Source organism: Palaemon carinicauda, chromosome 1 (genome assembly GCF_036898095.1).
Source record: "Palaemon carinicauda isolate YSFRI2023 chromosome 1, ASM3689809v2, whole genome shotgun sequence".
Classification (NCBI taxonomy): domain Eukaryota; kingdom Metazoa; phylum Arthropoda; class Malacostraca; order Decapoda; family Palaemonidae; genus Palaemon; species Palaemon carinicauda.
The window spans coordinates 128,396,857-128,412,279 of NC_090725.1; the positions used below are offsets into that span (position 1 = coordinate 128,396,857).

Below are 15,423 nucleotides of genomic sequence, written 5' to 3' on the forward strand. Positions count from 1 at the left end.
AGGACATCAGTTTCACTGAAAAGGACACCTAAAACTATTTGGCTTGAAGGACGCTTGGATGGACTGCCCCCAGCTTAAAGGATGCAAGGCTTAACTATCCAGTTTGAACGATGCTTGGAATAACCTGGAGGACAACAGGATCTGCAGAGGGAAGGAATCTGGGTGATTCTAGTATGCTATGTACCTTGATGGGGTGTACAGGACCTTTGTCAAGTGTACAAACGGTCAGATATCTAAATCTATTCCTTTGGATACCAACCTTCGGGTGGTTCTGGGGGAATAATCTAGAAGACTGGCTCTGCAGAGGGATGAAGCTGGGATTCTTCTAGTATGCACACAAGTTGTTATAAGGTGAACCAAGACATCTTTCGCTGGGAAGAGAAGCTGCATCTTTTGGAGGTAGGCATTCATGGTTAGGTGGGCAGCATCAGTCCAAATTTTTAGGAACTCGCAGCTGTGGAGCATCAAATAGCAGGAGCAGAAGATAGTAACAGCTAGCAAAAGTTAGAGGCAGTAGCAGAACCAGCAGCAATGGAAAAGCAACAGTTAGCAGTAGTTAGCAGTAGTCGCAGCTGAAGTTAGCAGCAGTATGCAGAAGCCGTTGTCAGAAGCAGCTAGGAGAAACAGCAAGCAGCATGTGCAAGCAGCAGCAGTTTTCAGCAGCAACAGTTGCAGTGGCGAGTGGCTGCAGCAGGCTATCGCAGCAGCAGAAGCTAGCAAAAGCAGCAGCAGCTACCAAAGGTAGCAGTAGCTGCAGCTACCAAAGGTAGCAGTAGCTGCAGCTAGCAAAAGCAGCAGCAGCAGCAGTCTGCAGAAGCAGCAGTAAGCAGCAGCAGCAGCAGCTACCAAAGGTAGCAGCAGCTGCAGCTAGCAAATGCAGCAGCAGCAGCAATCTGCAGAAGCAGCAGTAAGCAGCAGCAGCAGCAGCCGCAAGCAAGAGAAGCAGTAGCAGCAGCAGCAGCCGCAAGCAAGAGAAGCAGTAGCAGCAGCAGCAGCCGCAAGCAAGAGAAGCAGTAGCAGCAGCAAGCTTCAGTTTATTGGCATACGATAACTTAATTATGCACCTAAAAATAATTAAGGGCTCATTACAGTTAATCAGAGACATCACTGCTAGAAATCTACTTGTATCTTTTTTTACTGCTATAACACCTTTATAAGACTTAACAAACTACTTTATGAAACGTTGAAAAAGAAAAATCCTAAACAAAACTCTTAATTACCTGAAATGGTCCCCGTTTCACTTCCATTTTTCAAAGCACAACCTTGTTTAAGAAAGTTCGTACTTTGAATTTTCACGATAAAGTTGGAGAGTCTGCTACAGCCAATCTATGGCTTCCACCACACTGGCCTTTGTTCATTCGAAAAATTCTAGTTTTTTTTTTTCTTTAAGTTTATGCCTGATATATACTTTAAATTCCAGCCAAATACATGAACTATGTATCTTTCCAACAGGTTATCTTCTGTTTATTATTCCTTTTTTACTATTTTTAATGATGCATATCCCTATATTTTAGTTTTCCCCCACCAAAAACCCCGGTTTCACACGGTTCCCCATAATTGTTTTCATGAGGTAGGAAAACTCATGAACGGATGGTTTGCCCCAATATTCATGGTCAAAAACTGAGTAAAACAAGATAATGAGTAGAAAATATATGGTTCGTGTATTTGGGTTAAATTAAAGTATCTTATACATATCATAAACAATGGGCTTGGACAATGAAACAGTTTTTACAATTCAATCGATCGATATGCATGTTATTATACCCCATCCCCATTAGTCAGAAACAACAAATGTAGCCGTTTCTAGTCCACTGTAGAACAAAGGCCTCGTACATGACTTTATTAATATCTGGGCGTTGGCCAGTTTCCATTACTACGCTGGCCAGTGTGGATTGGGGATGGTGGGAAACATTTTGTCTGATCACTCACAGCAAACCAATTTAGTATAGGTGTCCCTGAATATAGTGCAGCTTAGTTGATCTTGGCAATACACAAACCCTTTCACCACGTTAAGGTATTACCACTCAAAAATTATTCATAGGCTACAGAAAAAAATAAATTACCCAGCACTCATCAATTTCTGATAGGTAATTCCAGTTTTCTAGAAATTAATGAACGTATCATATATCAACCACCACTTTTCTCAGTCACTTTATTCGATAATGACGTTTATAAAGTGAAAAATAAAGTTTTTTTTTCTGATTAGAATACAAGAGACGAATTTAAACTAAGTAGATTTTCTATGATAGCGTCATCAGAATGAATTTATTTATAAATCTAAGGTAAGATTGGTAATAAAAGGCCAATTGCTTGCTTAACAACCACCAAGAATTTCGAAAGTACAGTAATTAACATAATCACTATGACTAAAAAGTGATTATGTGGTTCCTTTTAACTAATTTCAACGTATTTGGAACTGAAAGCAACTTACAAAAGCTTCAGTTTATTGACAGACGATAAATCGATTATGCACCGAAGAGTAGTTAATGACCAATTATAGTTTCAAGGACATCACTTCTCGTAATCAACTTCTATAATTTTTCACTGCCATAACACCTTTATAAGACTAACAACGGTTATTCGAACATCGGGTTTATGAAACATTGAAAGATAATTGTGGAGAATTTTTTAATGGTTACGTTCTGAGTGGGAACTTAGTCCGGGAAAGTCTCCTTATAACAGTTACACAAAGTTCAACAGGGGAGGATAGGAGCACTTACTCTCGGGGCACAAACACCCTGCTAATACTTTACTGTCACAATTCACTAACCATCACTCAAACACAAAAGGGGGAATTTACTGTCCAGAGGCCGGAGTACTCCACACGTAGAATATATATGTAATTTTATGGCCTACTCTAGCTTTGTCAGGTCTATAGTCATCTCATTCTCAGGCTCTGTTCCGGCTCCGTCCCAGCTACCCCAATGAAATGCTGGACAGTTATTTTACGTTAATGTAAGGTAGACAAAATCCAAAATGGGAGCAGTGATGTAAAGTAGTTTAAAAGTTTAAAGATAAGGATCTTTACCTTCGAAGCAAATATATTAATGCAAAGTACCTCGCTGTTACCACCTATAGACTTACTCTTTAAATATTGGGTATTTTGTCCCGTAATCAACTATTCATTTCACACATTAAAATAAATGAGGGAGCAAAAATACTAAGGAGGTTTGATTAACCTAATATTGATTTATTCACAAATTTACATTGAAACAAAACGGACATCTTAACAAAATGGAATCATAAAAATGCAATTCAAATAATGAAAATGATGGGTTAGACACGTGGTCTGCAACAATCAAAATCAAAATAGGGTCTGGCACATGGCCCACGTGACCCAGAGACTATGCTAGTCTCAAACCAGAAATGATAACGGAAAAATATTTACACACAATCCCACCGCACACAGTCCGAATAGTGTAATTAGCCAGGTTCCCTATAAAATTAAAATTATTCTAAGCTAATAAAAATGGGGGAAAACTAAATGGCCATTGTTGTAGTACCTGCACTCCTTTGAAGTTTAGTCCTATGCCCGTGATAGCTGTTGACCTGATTGTTGCACTAATCTCTTGCCTGGCTCACCCCAAGAATTCTCACTGTAGCTGTAACTAGGTACATCAGGGTCCTCTTCTTCTCAATCTCTCCGACCGGCAGCAACCTTTTGTGAGTCGAGTTTTGGGAGAGAGAGTGGGGGGGGGGGTGAGCCAGAAGTGCTCGGGTTCAATGACCAGGCAGGTCAGCAGGCTAGGGCAGCTTGTCGTAGAATGGGCTCGACACAGAGGTCGAGGAGATCACCTGGCTTCACCTTGCCAAACAAATGACGGTCATGATGCGCACGGTAATCCATTGAGGGTGCCATATCGGGACTTCAGACAGGGCAATATTTTGTTGCAAGGAGTGCAGAGGAGGCAGGATTTTGTACTAAATACTTAGAGAAATCTTGCTGCTCTAAGGGAGTTTATATATACAATAATCCTACCTATTCTGGCTTGCTAAAAATTAATATTTAAAATGATTAATTAGCAATGGACTGGTGCGATAGGCATACATCTTAAAATTAACAAACCTTAATTGGTATTGAGAAATATAAGATGCATTAATTCAGCAGTATTGAAATTGATATAAAAATTCAGTTTAAGAATTTAATCTCGACCCACGTAGCTTAAGGAAAGAACCAACATACGCCGGGGTTACAACTAAGGCCCTCTAACGTGCGTATCTACGCTGTGACGTCACGAGCATGGCGTGCACCACTGTCAACAAGTTTAGGTTAGTCCTCCCTATGTTTCGTTAAAGAAAACTAGATGTAGGAGAGAATGTTTATGGGGTAGCTATAGTATTAGTAGAAGAGAGCTAAAAATACGATTAAAAGAAGAAGAGTGAAGAAAATTCTTCACACCCTGGGGATAAAGGGGAGAAAAAAGGGAGAGGGGTTAGTTCCGGCAAATGTGATTCAACTACTTGTTAGTATGGGTGAGATAAGGTTACTGGCTGAATGATGAGTGAAGTTGTTCTCACATCAACGTCCGTTTTAAGTTAACAAATCGCTGTTGACGTTAATTGAAATCAATCGAATCAAAAGTTATGCTTTCACGTGAATTTGGGGAATATTGAACCACGCAGGCAATGCTTCACGGAAGCGTTAAGATAAGTAAATGATCAGTGTTAACTTTAAACGTACGATGCAATAATAACAGAACGATTAAAAGTACTCAATTCTTCCCACCCTAGGGGTACGGATAGAGCAAACAAAACGTAAGCCAATAACAGTCGAGGTCGGCAACAAGTCCAGCCAATGATTAATTTAAAATTATGGGGGTGAATCCCAATCCCGGTCTGACACCCAACGTTTTACATAAAATATTTCTACAAATAAAATTACTGGCGTACTGAAAACTTTGTATTTGTCGCCTGACAAAAGGAGAAAAGTTATCTTATTCTCAGCGTTAAAATTTGAAAAATCATCTGACTCTAGTTTGAATGACAAAGTGAGACGAACTAGGTCCATGGGGACATCGTATTTCTGACAGCTAAGGTCTTGGATGTCATCTTCAAGGGAAATGTTTGCAAGGTGAACATTAAAAACAAAGCTCATATTCAGCACGAGCTGAAGGATGTCAGGGGGATTATAGCAACATGACAAGTTGTCAAGGCAAAAATTAAATTCACGCTTTGAAGTTAAAGCAAGGGATTGGCTGAAAAAATGCTGCTGAATGACTTGGCAAAAATAATAAATGCTTACAGTTGCGCCATATAAAAGTGAATGAAAATAATGAATGGCGTTCAATGTACCGTTATCCTTAAGCAAGGTGAATCGTAGACAGGCTCTAATCTCCGGTGCTAGGTCTACATGTGTGACCTTCGCTAAATCCGCCGTCAGTGCACAAGGTTCATTTCTGACTGCTAAGGTCTTAAACTTGCGATCACGCGGCTCGTTCTGAGAGCGGGTTTCAGATTTTAACGGGGATGTTTTAGCGTCAACACGGGTTGGAGCGGATGTTACGGGCTTAAGAACTGGACAGTCAGGCAACGTGAGCACTGGTCCATGGAATGGTACGGTTTTAATGAATGAATCTACTACCGGTACAGGCCTCTGCTGGCCATCACGCACACGGTTGGGTTGGGTGGTATTCGTGCTACCACTTGGGGGGTCCAGTTTAAGATTGTGAATGAGTTTTTCTCCGGGACGGACTGTCACCGGCGGCAAAGACAAAGGGGGTTGAGGGTGATCAAACGCTGGCGGCTTAAGGTGTGGAGATGAGGACGGAGCACGTGGGACTGACACAAATTCACTAATCGTATGCCGTGTTGGCAACATAGTATTGAAATGTGATGATTTTACTTGTTGGGGAATTGAGACAAAATTATGAACATTGTGCTTGACTGCCAAGACATTAAAAGGATCAACTAAGGGATCATTAATGACAATTTCAACGGGACGTGTCACTGAAGGTGTCGTCCTCGTTGAAGAACAAGACTGATTAGGTTTAATTATTAAATTGGGATGAGCCATGAGGCTATTAAAAGCAATCTCAACTTTACTCGAACAGGCAGCAAGTACGGGATAATTTAATTTGACAATAGGATGGTCGTAATGACGTCTCCAAAAATTCTTGTAATCGCAAAGTTCGTCTCTTACTTTACTAATTTCACTTTTAAAATGACTCACGGCTTCAGGACCCATGTTGGGAAAATCGACTGAAGCGAGAGCATGAAGTGCTAGGTCTGCGTCCTCACAAACAAAGGTAAATGTCAACTCCTGTTCCTTAAGCCTAGCGTTAATCTCCTCGGGGCTAAGCGTTTCCGCCTTAGGCGGGATAGGGTTGTTTACGTTAAACATGAAGTCCGCCATCTTGGAATGACCACGTTTTGATGAACGGATTCGTAAAAGCAAATAAGGGTAACTGAATTTCAAAAGAACGTGATAATGAAACGTTACAAATTTAATAGCATGGTAATTGAACATTTAAATTTACTCATGATGAGAAAAAATGGTTGAATGACAACACAAAGGTAAATAACAAAACTACTTTAAAATTCAAATTGACTGGGGCCTAACAAAGCAGACGATGCCCAGGTCACGTGACGTTAAACACTTTACTAAAATGAATTATATACGCACGTGGCGATACTGACTAATTAATTTACTTTGAAGTAGAACATATTAGAAAGCACATGAATGCAAAGATTCAAGTTAAATGTTAAAATAACAGGTCCAGGCTGACACTGTTGTGACGATTTCACAATTACGGACGCACTAAGGCGACCACTGAACTACTCAAAATGTAGATTGGCGCACAAGGCAGCGACTTTAAAGAGCACTCTCGTGGAGGCTAAACAAATATAAAATTTCCCTCACGCGGAGGTAAAACAAAAATATCCACGCTAAAGGACAAAAACAATATTTCCTCGCTAAAGGAAATTAAATGAACTACACGAAGTTATTTACTTACGGTAGCAAACAATTATGTACCCTTAGTTTGGGTTGTAAAGAAGATCCGCCATCTCGGAACAAACACGTGGAATGAAACGGACTTGGGGTTAAGTTTCTATTATGTTACGCCAATTCGCTCTTTAGGACAAGGACACGTGCTAGGTATACGGGAACGTTAGTTAGAAAAGTTAAGGTTGGTTAGAGTTAGGGAAGGTAAACGACACAAAGGAAGGTAGACCAAGGTACAAAATGTTACAAATTAGATGCTTAGCTAGCCAAATTAGTTGACAGGACGAGTACACCGGCGCTCTAGCTGAGCAGTAAACACGGGCGTCTGAACAACAAAAAACCTTAGTTCAAGTAGCTTAGAACTTTCTGGTATAAGTGGATTCCGCCACACGTGGGTGAACGGATCCGAGATAAAGTGAAGTTCCTACGACAAATTCTAGTCTTTCTGTAGAGAACATTCAAGCAACAAATTAACCTGGTTACGTAGTTCTTTCCTTAAACACGTGGTCGATACAAAAAGATCATGTTGATTACAAATTTCTCTTCCCAATTAAAGTCTGGGCATTACACATTCGACAAACTGGCTGTGTGCGTGTGGGTAAGTGATATAGCGAGTTACTATATGCTTAATCAAGCTGATTAATTACGTTAATGCTTCACAAGTCAAAGGTAAAAGATCCGGTTCGAAGGACCACTCGTGTGGAGAATTTTTTAATGGTTACGTTCTGAGTGGGAACTTAGTCCGGGAAAGTCTCCTTATAACAGTTACACAAAGTTCAACAGGGGAGGATAGGAGCACTTACTCTCGGGGCACAAACACCCTGCTAATACTTTACTGTCACAATTCACTAACCATCACTCAAATACAAAAGGGGGAATTTACTGTCCAGAGGCCGGAGTACTCCACACGTAGAATATATATGTAATTTTATGGCCTACTCTAGCTTTGTCAGGTCTATAGTCATCTCATTCTCAGGCTCTGTTCCGGCTCCGTCCCAGCTACCCCAATGAAATGCTGGACAGTTATTTTACGTTAATGTAAGGTAGACAAAATCCAAAATGGGAGCAGTGATGTAAAGTAGTTTAAAAGTTTAAAGATAAGGATCTTTACCTTCGAAGCAAATATATTAATGCAAAGTACCTCGCTGTTACCACCTATAGACTTACTCTTTAAATATTGGGTATTTTGTCCCGTAATCAACTATTCATTTCACACATTAAAATAAATGAGGGAGCAAAAATACTAAGGAGGTTTGATTAACCTAATATTGATTTATTCACAAATTTACATTGAAACAAAACGGACATCTTAACAAAATGGAATCATAAAAATGCAATTCAAATAATGAAAATGATGGGTTAGACACGTGGTCTGCAACAATCAAAATCAAAATAGGGTCTGGCACGTGGCCCACGTGACCCAGAGACTATGCTAGTCTCAAACCAGAAATGATAACGGAAAAATATTTACACACAATCCCACCGCACACAGTCCGAATAGTGTAATTAGCCAGGTTCCCTATAAAATTAAAATTAGTCTAAGCTAATAAAAATGGGGGAAAACTAAATGGCCATTGTTGTAGTACCTGCACTCCTTTGAAGTTTAGCCCTATGCCCGTGATAGCTGTTGACCTGATTGTTGCACTAATCTCTTGCCTGGCTCACCCCAAGAATTCTCACTGTAGCTGTAACTAGGTACATCAGGGTCCTCTTCTTCTCAATCTCTCCGACCGGCAGCAACCTTTTGTGAGTCGAGTTTTGGGAGAGAGAGTGTGGGGGGGGGGTGAGCCAGAAGTGCTCGGGTTCAATGACCAGGCAGGTCAGCAGGCTAGGGCAGCTTGTCGTAGAATGGGCTCGACACAGAGGTCGAGGAGATCACCTGGCTTCACCTTGCCAAACAAATGACGGTCATGATGCGCACGGTAATCCATTGAGGGTGCCATATCGGGACTTCAGACAGGGCAATATTTTGTTGCAAGGAGTGCAGAGGAGGCAGGATTTTGTACTAAATACTTAGAGAAATCTTGCTGCTCTAAGGGAGTTTATATATACAATAATCCTACCTATTCTGGCTTGCTAAAAATTAATATTTAAAATGATTAATTAGCAATGGACTGGTGCGATAGGCATACATCTTAAAATTAACAAACCTTAATTGGTATTGAGAAATATAAGATGCATTAATTCAGCAGTATTGAAATTGATATAAAAATTCAGTTTAAGAATTTAATCTCGACCCACGTAGCTTAAGGAAAGAACCAACATACGCCGGGGTTACAACTAAGGCCCTCTAACGTGCGTATCTACGCTGTGACGTCACGAGCATGGCGTGCGCCACTGTCAACAAGTTTAGGTTAGTCCTCCCTATGTTTCGTTAAAGAAAACTAGATGTAGGAGAGAATGTTTATGGGGTAGCTATAGTATTAGTAGAAGAGAGCTAAAAATACGATTAAAAGAAGAAGAGTGAAGAAAATTCTTCACAATAATACCTCAACAGAATTTTTCTATTTTTTTTTACCTGAATTAGTCCCCGAGTCACATGCACTTTTCGAAAGAGCAACCTTGTTGAACAGAGTCCGTCTTTTGACTGAATTTTCACTATACTGTCGGAAAATTTGCTTCAGCCAATCAGAGGCCTCCACCACATTGGCCTTCGTTCATTGAGAATAACCTTCACGTTTTTTAAAAGTTGTTGTCTGGTTGGTCCAGTACAACTTTTAAAAAGACTTAATCAATATGTTGATTCAGTATTTAGAGTATATATAAAAATAAAGATGACAAAAAAAAAGTCTTTGTCAGGTTAATTCATTCTCCACTATGTACATAAATATAAAATGTATGAACAAATAGTTTTTCATTCCCCAACATCGGTTCACGAACGCAACAATAGACTTCGATAGAACTGTTTACTTTAGTCCATTAAACTAAACAATACTTAATTATATTTGTCAAAGAAAACGTCTTTATGGTAGACGGATCTATTTCTCATAAACAGTTGGATTAATCAGTTTGCATCCTTAGATTCAGATAACACATTCCAAGTTTACTTACTAATAATGGTATACAATCATAGACTTGCTATTATATTTCCTCCTCCTTAATTGATATAAAGAAAAAACTTTAGACTTATGAGAAACCCTTAAATCTCTAAGTTAGTTTTTGCCATGACCTTGCTCTCATACGTTGGATACTAAATTTCTTGTTGTTAGTAAAATATCCTGTATGTTGTTTCCCCTGGTTGGTTTATCAACCTACTGATGGAGGAATTCATTGTTGACAAATTCTAGTAGCCTATGTCCCTCTGTATATGATGTACAATTCATAGTGTCCCAGTTTACCGCTGCATTGACGTCTCCCATTAGGGCATCTAGCTTATTGTTCACTTCTTGTCCAAGTTGTGGTCGTCTGCATATTGCTATTATGGACGTTTTTTTCACATGATATTAATATTTGCACCTTTCCCTTCATATCCGGTTTCTAATTTAATTTATATTGGGGTTAGGTATTTCTAACATACAGCATCACCACACAACCTTTTTATTTTTCAGTAAAGAGATCCTTCTTGAAAAACTTATATCCTTGGATTTTGTATTCTCCGATAAAATCCTTTATTTTTTTCTTGAATCCAGGTCTCAGTAATACCTATGACGTGTAGCATCTCACTGAAGGTTTCCGTTTTGTTTCTGACTGAGCATTGAATTGTACCACTCTGAAGGAATTTGCTATCGTCTGTAACATTATTAGTTTTCTCGACCTACTGGAGTTTTAGTTTTACTTCTATTTCAAATATCTAAATTGTCTGCCACGTTTCATGTTTATTGTTGGAGGATTTTCTAAGGGTCGAGTTTGCCCTTTATGTACTGTGTTCCTTAAGTAATTCTGCAGATTGAGATTAAGTTGGTTTCCATATACTATCTTGCCTTCACTAAAGTATATTCCGTCTCTTTTTTTCACAACTTTCTCTTGCCATAAAAAGTGTCCCAAGGATTTATAAATGAAACTATATTGCTGGTATATGGTGGACTTTAGCCTTTCCTTTATCCCCATGGCCTCACTGAGGGTCAAATAGCTGATATTCAGTCTCAGGAGAATACCTATAACAATTACATTATTTGCCTTTTTCCTAGTCCTTTAGACAATCTTTTTTTTCTAGCTGTTAAACAAAGGGTTCTGTTTAGTCAGTGGTGTCCTTTCTAAAGAACATATCGTTTCCGGTTGCCTGAACAATAATAGTGGTCATGATGTTCTCCATTGTAGTTTAACTAAGTTCTATCTCCTGCGCGTTGGCTGGATAGGACCTGACATTTCTTCTCTTTTTGACCCCGAAGTGCTCTCCTTGGTCTTTGACTATGGAGTCTTTTAGAGTCTCCGAATAGCACAGTCTAGTCTTCCACTGTCTCCGCCAGGAGGGAGAACCCGTTTATGGTGATAGTTACATTTCTAGACTGTTGTTTCTTCTTTGCCTTTGCTATATGTTATGAACTATATGTTTTGTTGATAATTATTCCCTCATTAAGTTCTGTCCTTATTTTATTTTATTTTGTATCTCTTGAATACTATCCCGTCTATAACGGGGAGAGAGAGAGAGAGAGAGAGAGAGAGAGAGAGAGAGAGAGAGAGAGAGAGAGAGAGAGAGAGAGAGAGAGAGAGAGAGAGAGAGAGACTTTTATTTGGGAATGTATCACACATAAAAGGCAAACTAAAAATAATGGCATAGAAAATAAAGAGAAAAGTCAGATACATTCTTATCAAGTAGATCATCAGTTGCAGAAAGCTTTTTTTGAATGTTTTTATATTCACAGTTTTCTAGATTCAGGATCAATCGCCTATAAACACGCTGTAGGCCTATTATATAGCAGAGAGACAATCAACATCAGAAGTAAATACGATACAAATGTCATATAAAAAATCATATAAAAAAGCGAATATAAAGAACAAAAAATAATCAGCAAACACAAACATATGACAAATATTATATATATATATATATATATATATATATATATATATATATATATATATATATATATATATATATATATATATGATACACACACATATATATACACAGTATATATGATACACACACATATATATATATATATATATATATAATATATATATATATATATATATATATATATATATATATATATATATATATATATATATATATATATATATATATATATATATATATATATATATATATATATACATATAATCATCCGCTTTTACTAGTCCACTGCAGAACAAAGGCCCCATGCATGTCTTCCAATTGAGTCTGTTTATGGTCTTTCTATGCCAGTCTATACAAGCAAATTTTCTTAGCTCGTCAATCCACCGTCTCCTCTTCCTTCCCCTGCTTCTTTTACAATCTATAGGGACCCATTCCTAATGTCCATCTATTATATACCATTCTCATTATATGTATTTCCCATATACCTTTCCTTTTCTTACACGGTTAGAATATCCTCTACTTTAGTTTGCTCTCGTAACCATATTGCTCTTTTTGTCTTTTAGAGTTATTACCATCGTTATTATTTCCAGAGCTCTTCGGGTTGTGACTAGTTTATGTTCTAAGGCTTTAATAAGAATCTAAGATTCTGAAACGCTAAGTTAAAAGCTCTATATCCCATGCATATCCTTTTGATTGTTGGCCTCATGTCCTGGGAAAGCCCTTACTGTTTATCCTAAATACGTATGTATTCATTAACAATCTCTAGAGTTTCGTCCATAATGCACTGTTGTCTCTGCATTATTATTGAACATTCTTAGTTTTACTCATATTCATCTTCAGTCCTACATTTCTTCTTTCTATATTTGAATCTTCTATCATCTTTTGCAATTCCTCCAGTGATTCACTAAACAGAACTGTCATCTGCAAATCCTAAGTTGTTAAGATATTCCATAGAGAGCAATATTGTTCTTTGGCTGGTTAGACAGCACTACATTGGATCTCTCTCTCTTTGGTCACGGCTCAATTTTTTTTTCTACACACACCGAAGAGTCTAGGCTTTTCTTTAATCATTCTCCTGTCCTCATACACCTTACAACACAGAGATTATCACACAATTATTCTTCGCTTAAGGAGTTAACTATTTCACTGTAATTGTTCAGTGGCTACTTTTCTTCTCGGTAAGGCTAGAAGAGACTCTTTAGCTATGGTAAGCACTCTTCTAGAAGGACACTAAAATCAAACCAAAGAGAGGGATCCAATGTAGTACTGTCTAAATCTGAAACGTGCTGAGCTTTCTAATCCGGTGAGAAGCAACAACCATAAACTTTCACGGCTTTAGGACAACTGTAGAAAAGAAGAGAGAGAGAGAGAGAGAGAGAGAGAGAGAGAGAGAGAGAGAGAGAGAGAGAGAGAGAGAGAGAGAGAGAGGAGAGAGAGAGAGGTGGGCTTTATACCAGAACAAACTGACTTTGCTTAATGATCACGATTGTGTGTATGCGCGCGAGTTCAAATGCTATCACAGTTGCGTTATTGATATGTAAAATTTATAAGTTAATTAATTATGATAATACTGTTGTTATTTAAGCTTTAAATATAATTCAAATGTTAATATAATCATGAGTGATAGTTGTACTATACTACATTTCCTACCTACAAAATCGATTGATCAATATATCTATTATGTTATTCAGTTAGATTTCTATTTTCAACGGGAATTAGCAATGGCGAACGTAAGTTTTACGAATCAGGTGAAAACGAAAAATGGGAGACAATTACTTAGGGTCTGAACGTGTCCAGTATCATATACCATGCGCAATTGACTGATTGATTTAAGGTTTTCTGGCATCCTGACATTACCATGTGTAAGGTAAATCATATCACTGACCCATCTTAACTTTGGTATTTTCTTGATATTTTGGTAAGTAGGACTACAAAGTATAAAAAACATTCAAATAAATAAACTGGAATATAACGCCATGTTTTCACTATTTTATGGTTTACTTTTATTTACTAATTTAAAAACATTCTAAACCAGTAGTTGATCATTGTCAAAATTTATCTTCAGTGACTACATACATTCCATCTTGCTTTTCCAACTAGGGATGTAATTTCCTCTTCAACAACGATATTCTAAGTGTTACAAACATTTTTGTAGAGATGAAACTTTTCTCTACAATTTCTAATTTCAGATATACTTCTACTTACCCAAGTCATTAAAACCATAATCTAATAAATGTTCGTTGTTCCACTAACAATATTACATAACAAACAACTTTTATGAGTACAGTAATATTTCCGATCTCGTTGGGCGTCTTAAGTAATTTAACTATTAGTAATAGCAGGTTGAAATAATTCTTTATCAACATCAAATGTTTTTATGTTGAACAAGCTGACATAAGTCTTTTTATAGTTTATATTTGACATATCTGTTTTGACGGTGTTGCTGTTTTTAAAATAATTTATTATTAATGTTCTCATTTTTTTTCCTTATTTCCTTTCCTCACTGGGCTATTTTTCCCTGTTGGAGCCCTTGGGCATAGCATCTTGCTTTCCAACTATGGATGTAGCTTGGCTAATAATAATAATAATAATAATAATCACACACCCCGCTTATCAAAAGCTTTGAATCCAAAGAATTACACAACACTAGAAATATAGTACTTTCTAAATCAAGATAGATTATGTTGAAACTGGTTTTTTATTCATATTAAATCTTACTGTTTCCCGTTAAAACTGGTCTTCAATTTCCATAAACTTGATAGCAACGTAAAAACACATCTAGTATAAGACGTGAAAGTTTCAACGCATAGAAGGAACCTGAAAATTACCCTCTTATTACATCTACCCTGTTTCTTTACGGTATTTCGGACATCGTTGATACTAATTTCACTGGTCTGTTATTTTCATTGTTCGTTACTACTTCCCTCGTAGTTTATTTAATTCCTTTCCTCACAGGACTATTTTTTTTCCAGCTTTTCCAACTACTAGGGCTTTTGCTTAACTAGTAATAATATTTGTGCAGAGTTTTCTCACTGTGGCCTGTATCAGTCAGTTCTCTCACGACAGTCGATTCAACATAATTACTGGAATTTTCCTTCTATATGTACTACACTTGAAAAACATGTGATAATCAGACTCCATCTATTGACGAGATCACTGCAAGGTACTTAATCAAACTTACCTACACGTACCCTCCACCACACTCACGTTCAAATCAGTGTTTTTCTCTTCTTTCTGAATTCACAGCTCAATCATCACCATGCCTCCGAGTCTAGACAAAGAATAAGGATTATACTCTTCAACACGTATTTGCTAAATACGTTACCACGTGATACAGCAAATTGAGTCCCTATTGTGGAAAAGAGGTATTGTTGTACATTATCTATTTCTACAGAGAGAGAGAGAGAGAGAGAGAGAGAGAGAGAGAGAGAGAGAGAGAGAGAGGAGAGAGAGAGAGAGAGAAGGAGATAAATAAGCTCAAAACTGTTAATATTTAGAATACATAACATAATCAAGATAG

At 37.7% G+C, this 15,423-nt stretch overlaps 1 protein-coding gene across 1 annotated transcript in view; it reads left to right on the top strand.

Annotated features, from left to right (window-relative positions):
* LOC137658702 (tropomyosin-like) overlaps nucleotides 1-14,128 on the top strand; it is a 16,167-nt gene extending 2,039 nt beyond the window's left edge. The window contains exon 2 of the mRNA XM_068393736.1: nucleotides 14,093-14,128. Within this exon, the coding sequence (XP_068249837.1) occupies nucleotides 14,093-14,128 (36 nt within the window). The remainder of the gene's footprint in view (nucleotides 1-14,092) is intronic.
* Nucleotides 14,129-15,423: the final 1,295 nt, after the last annotated feature.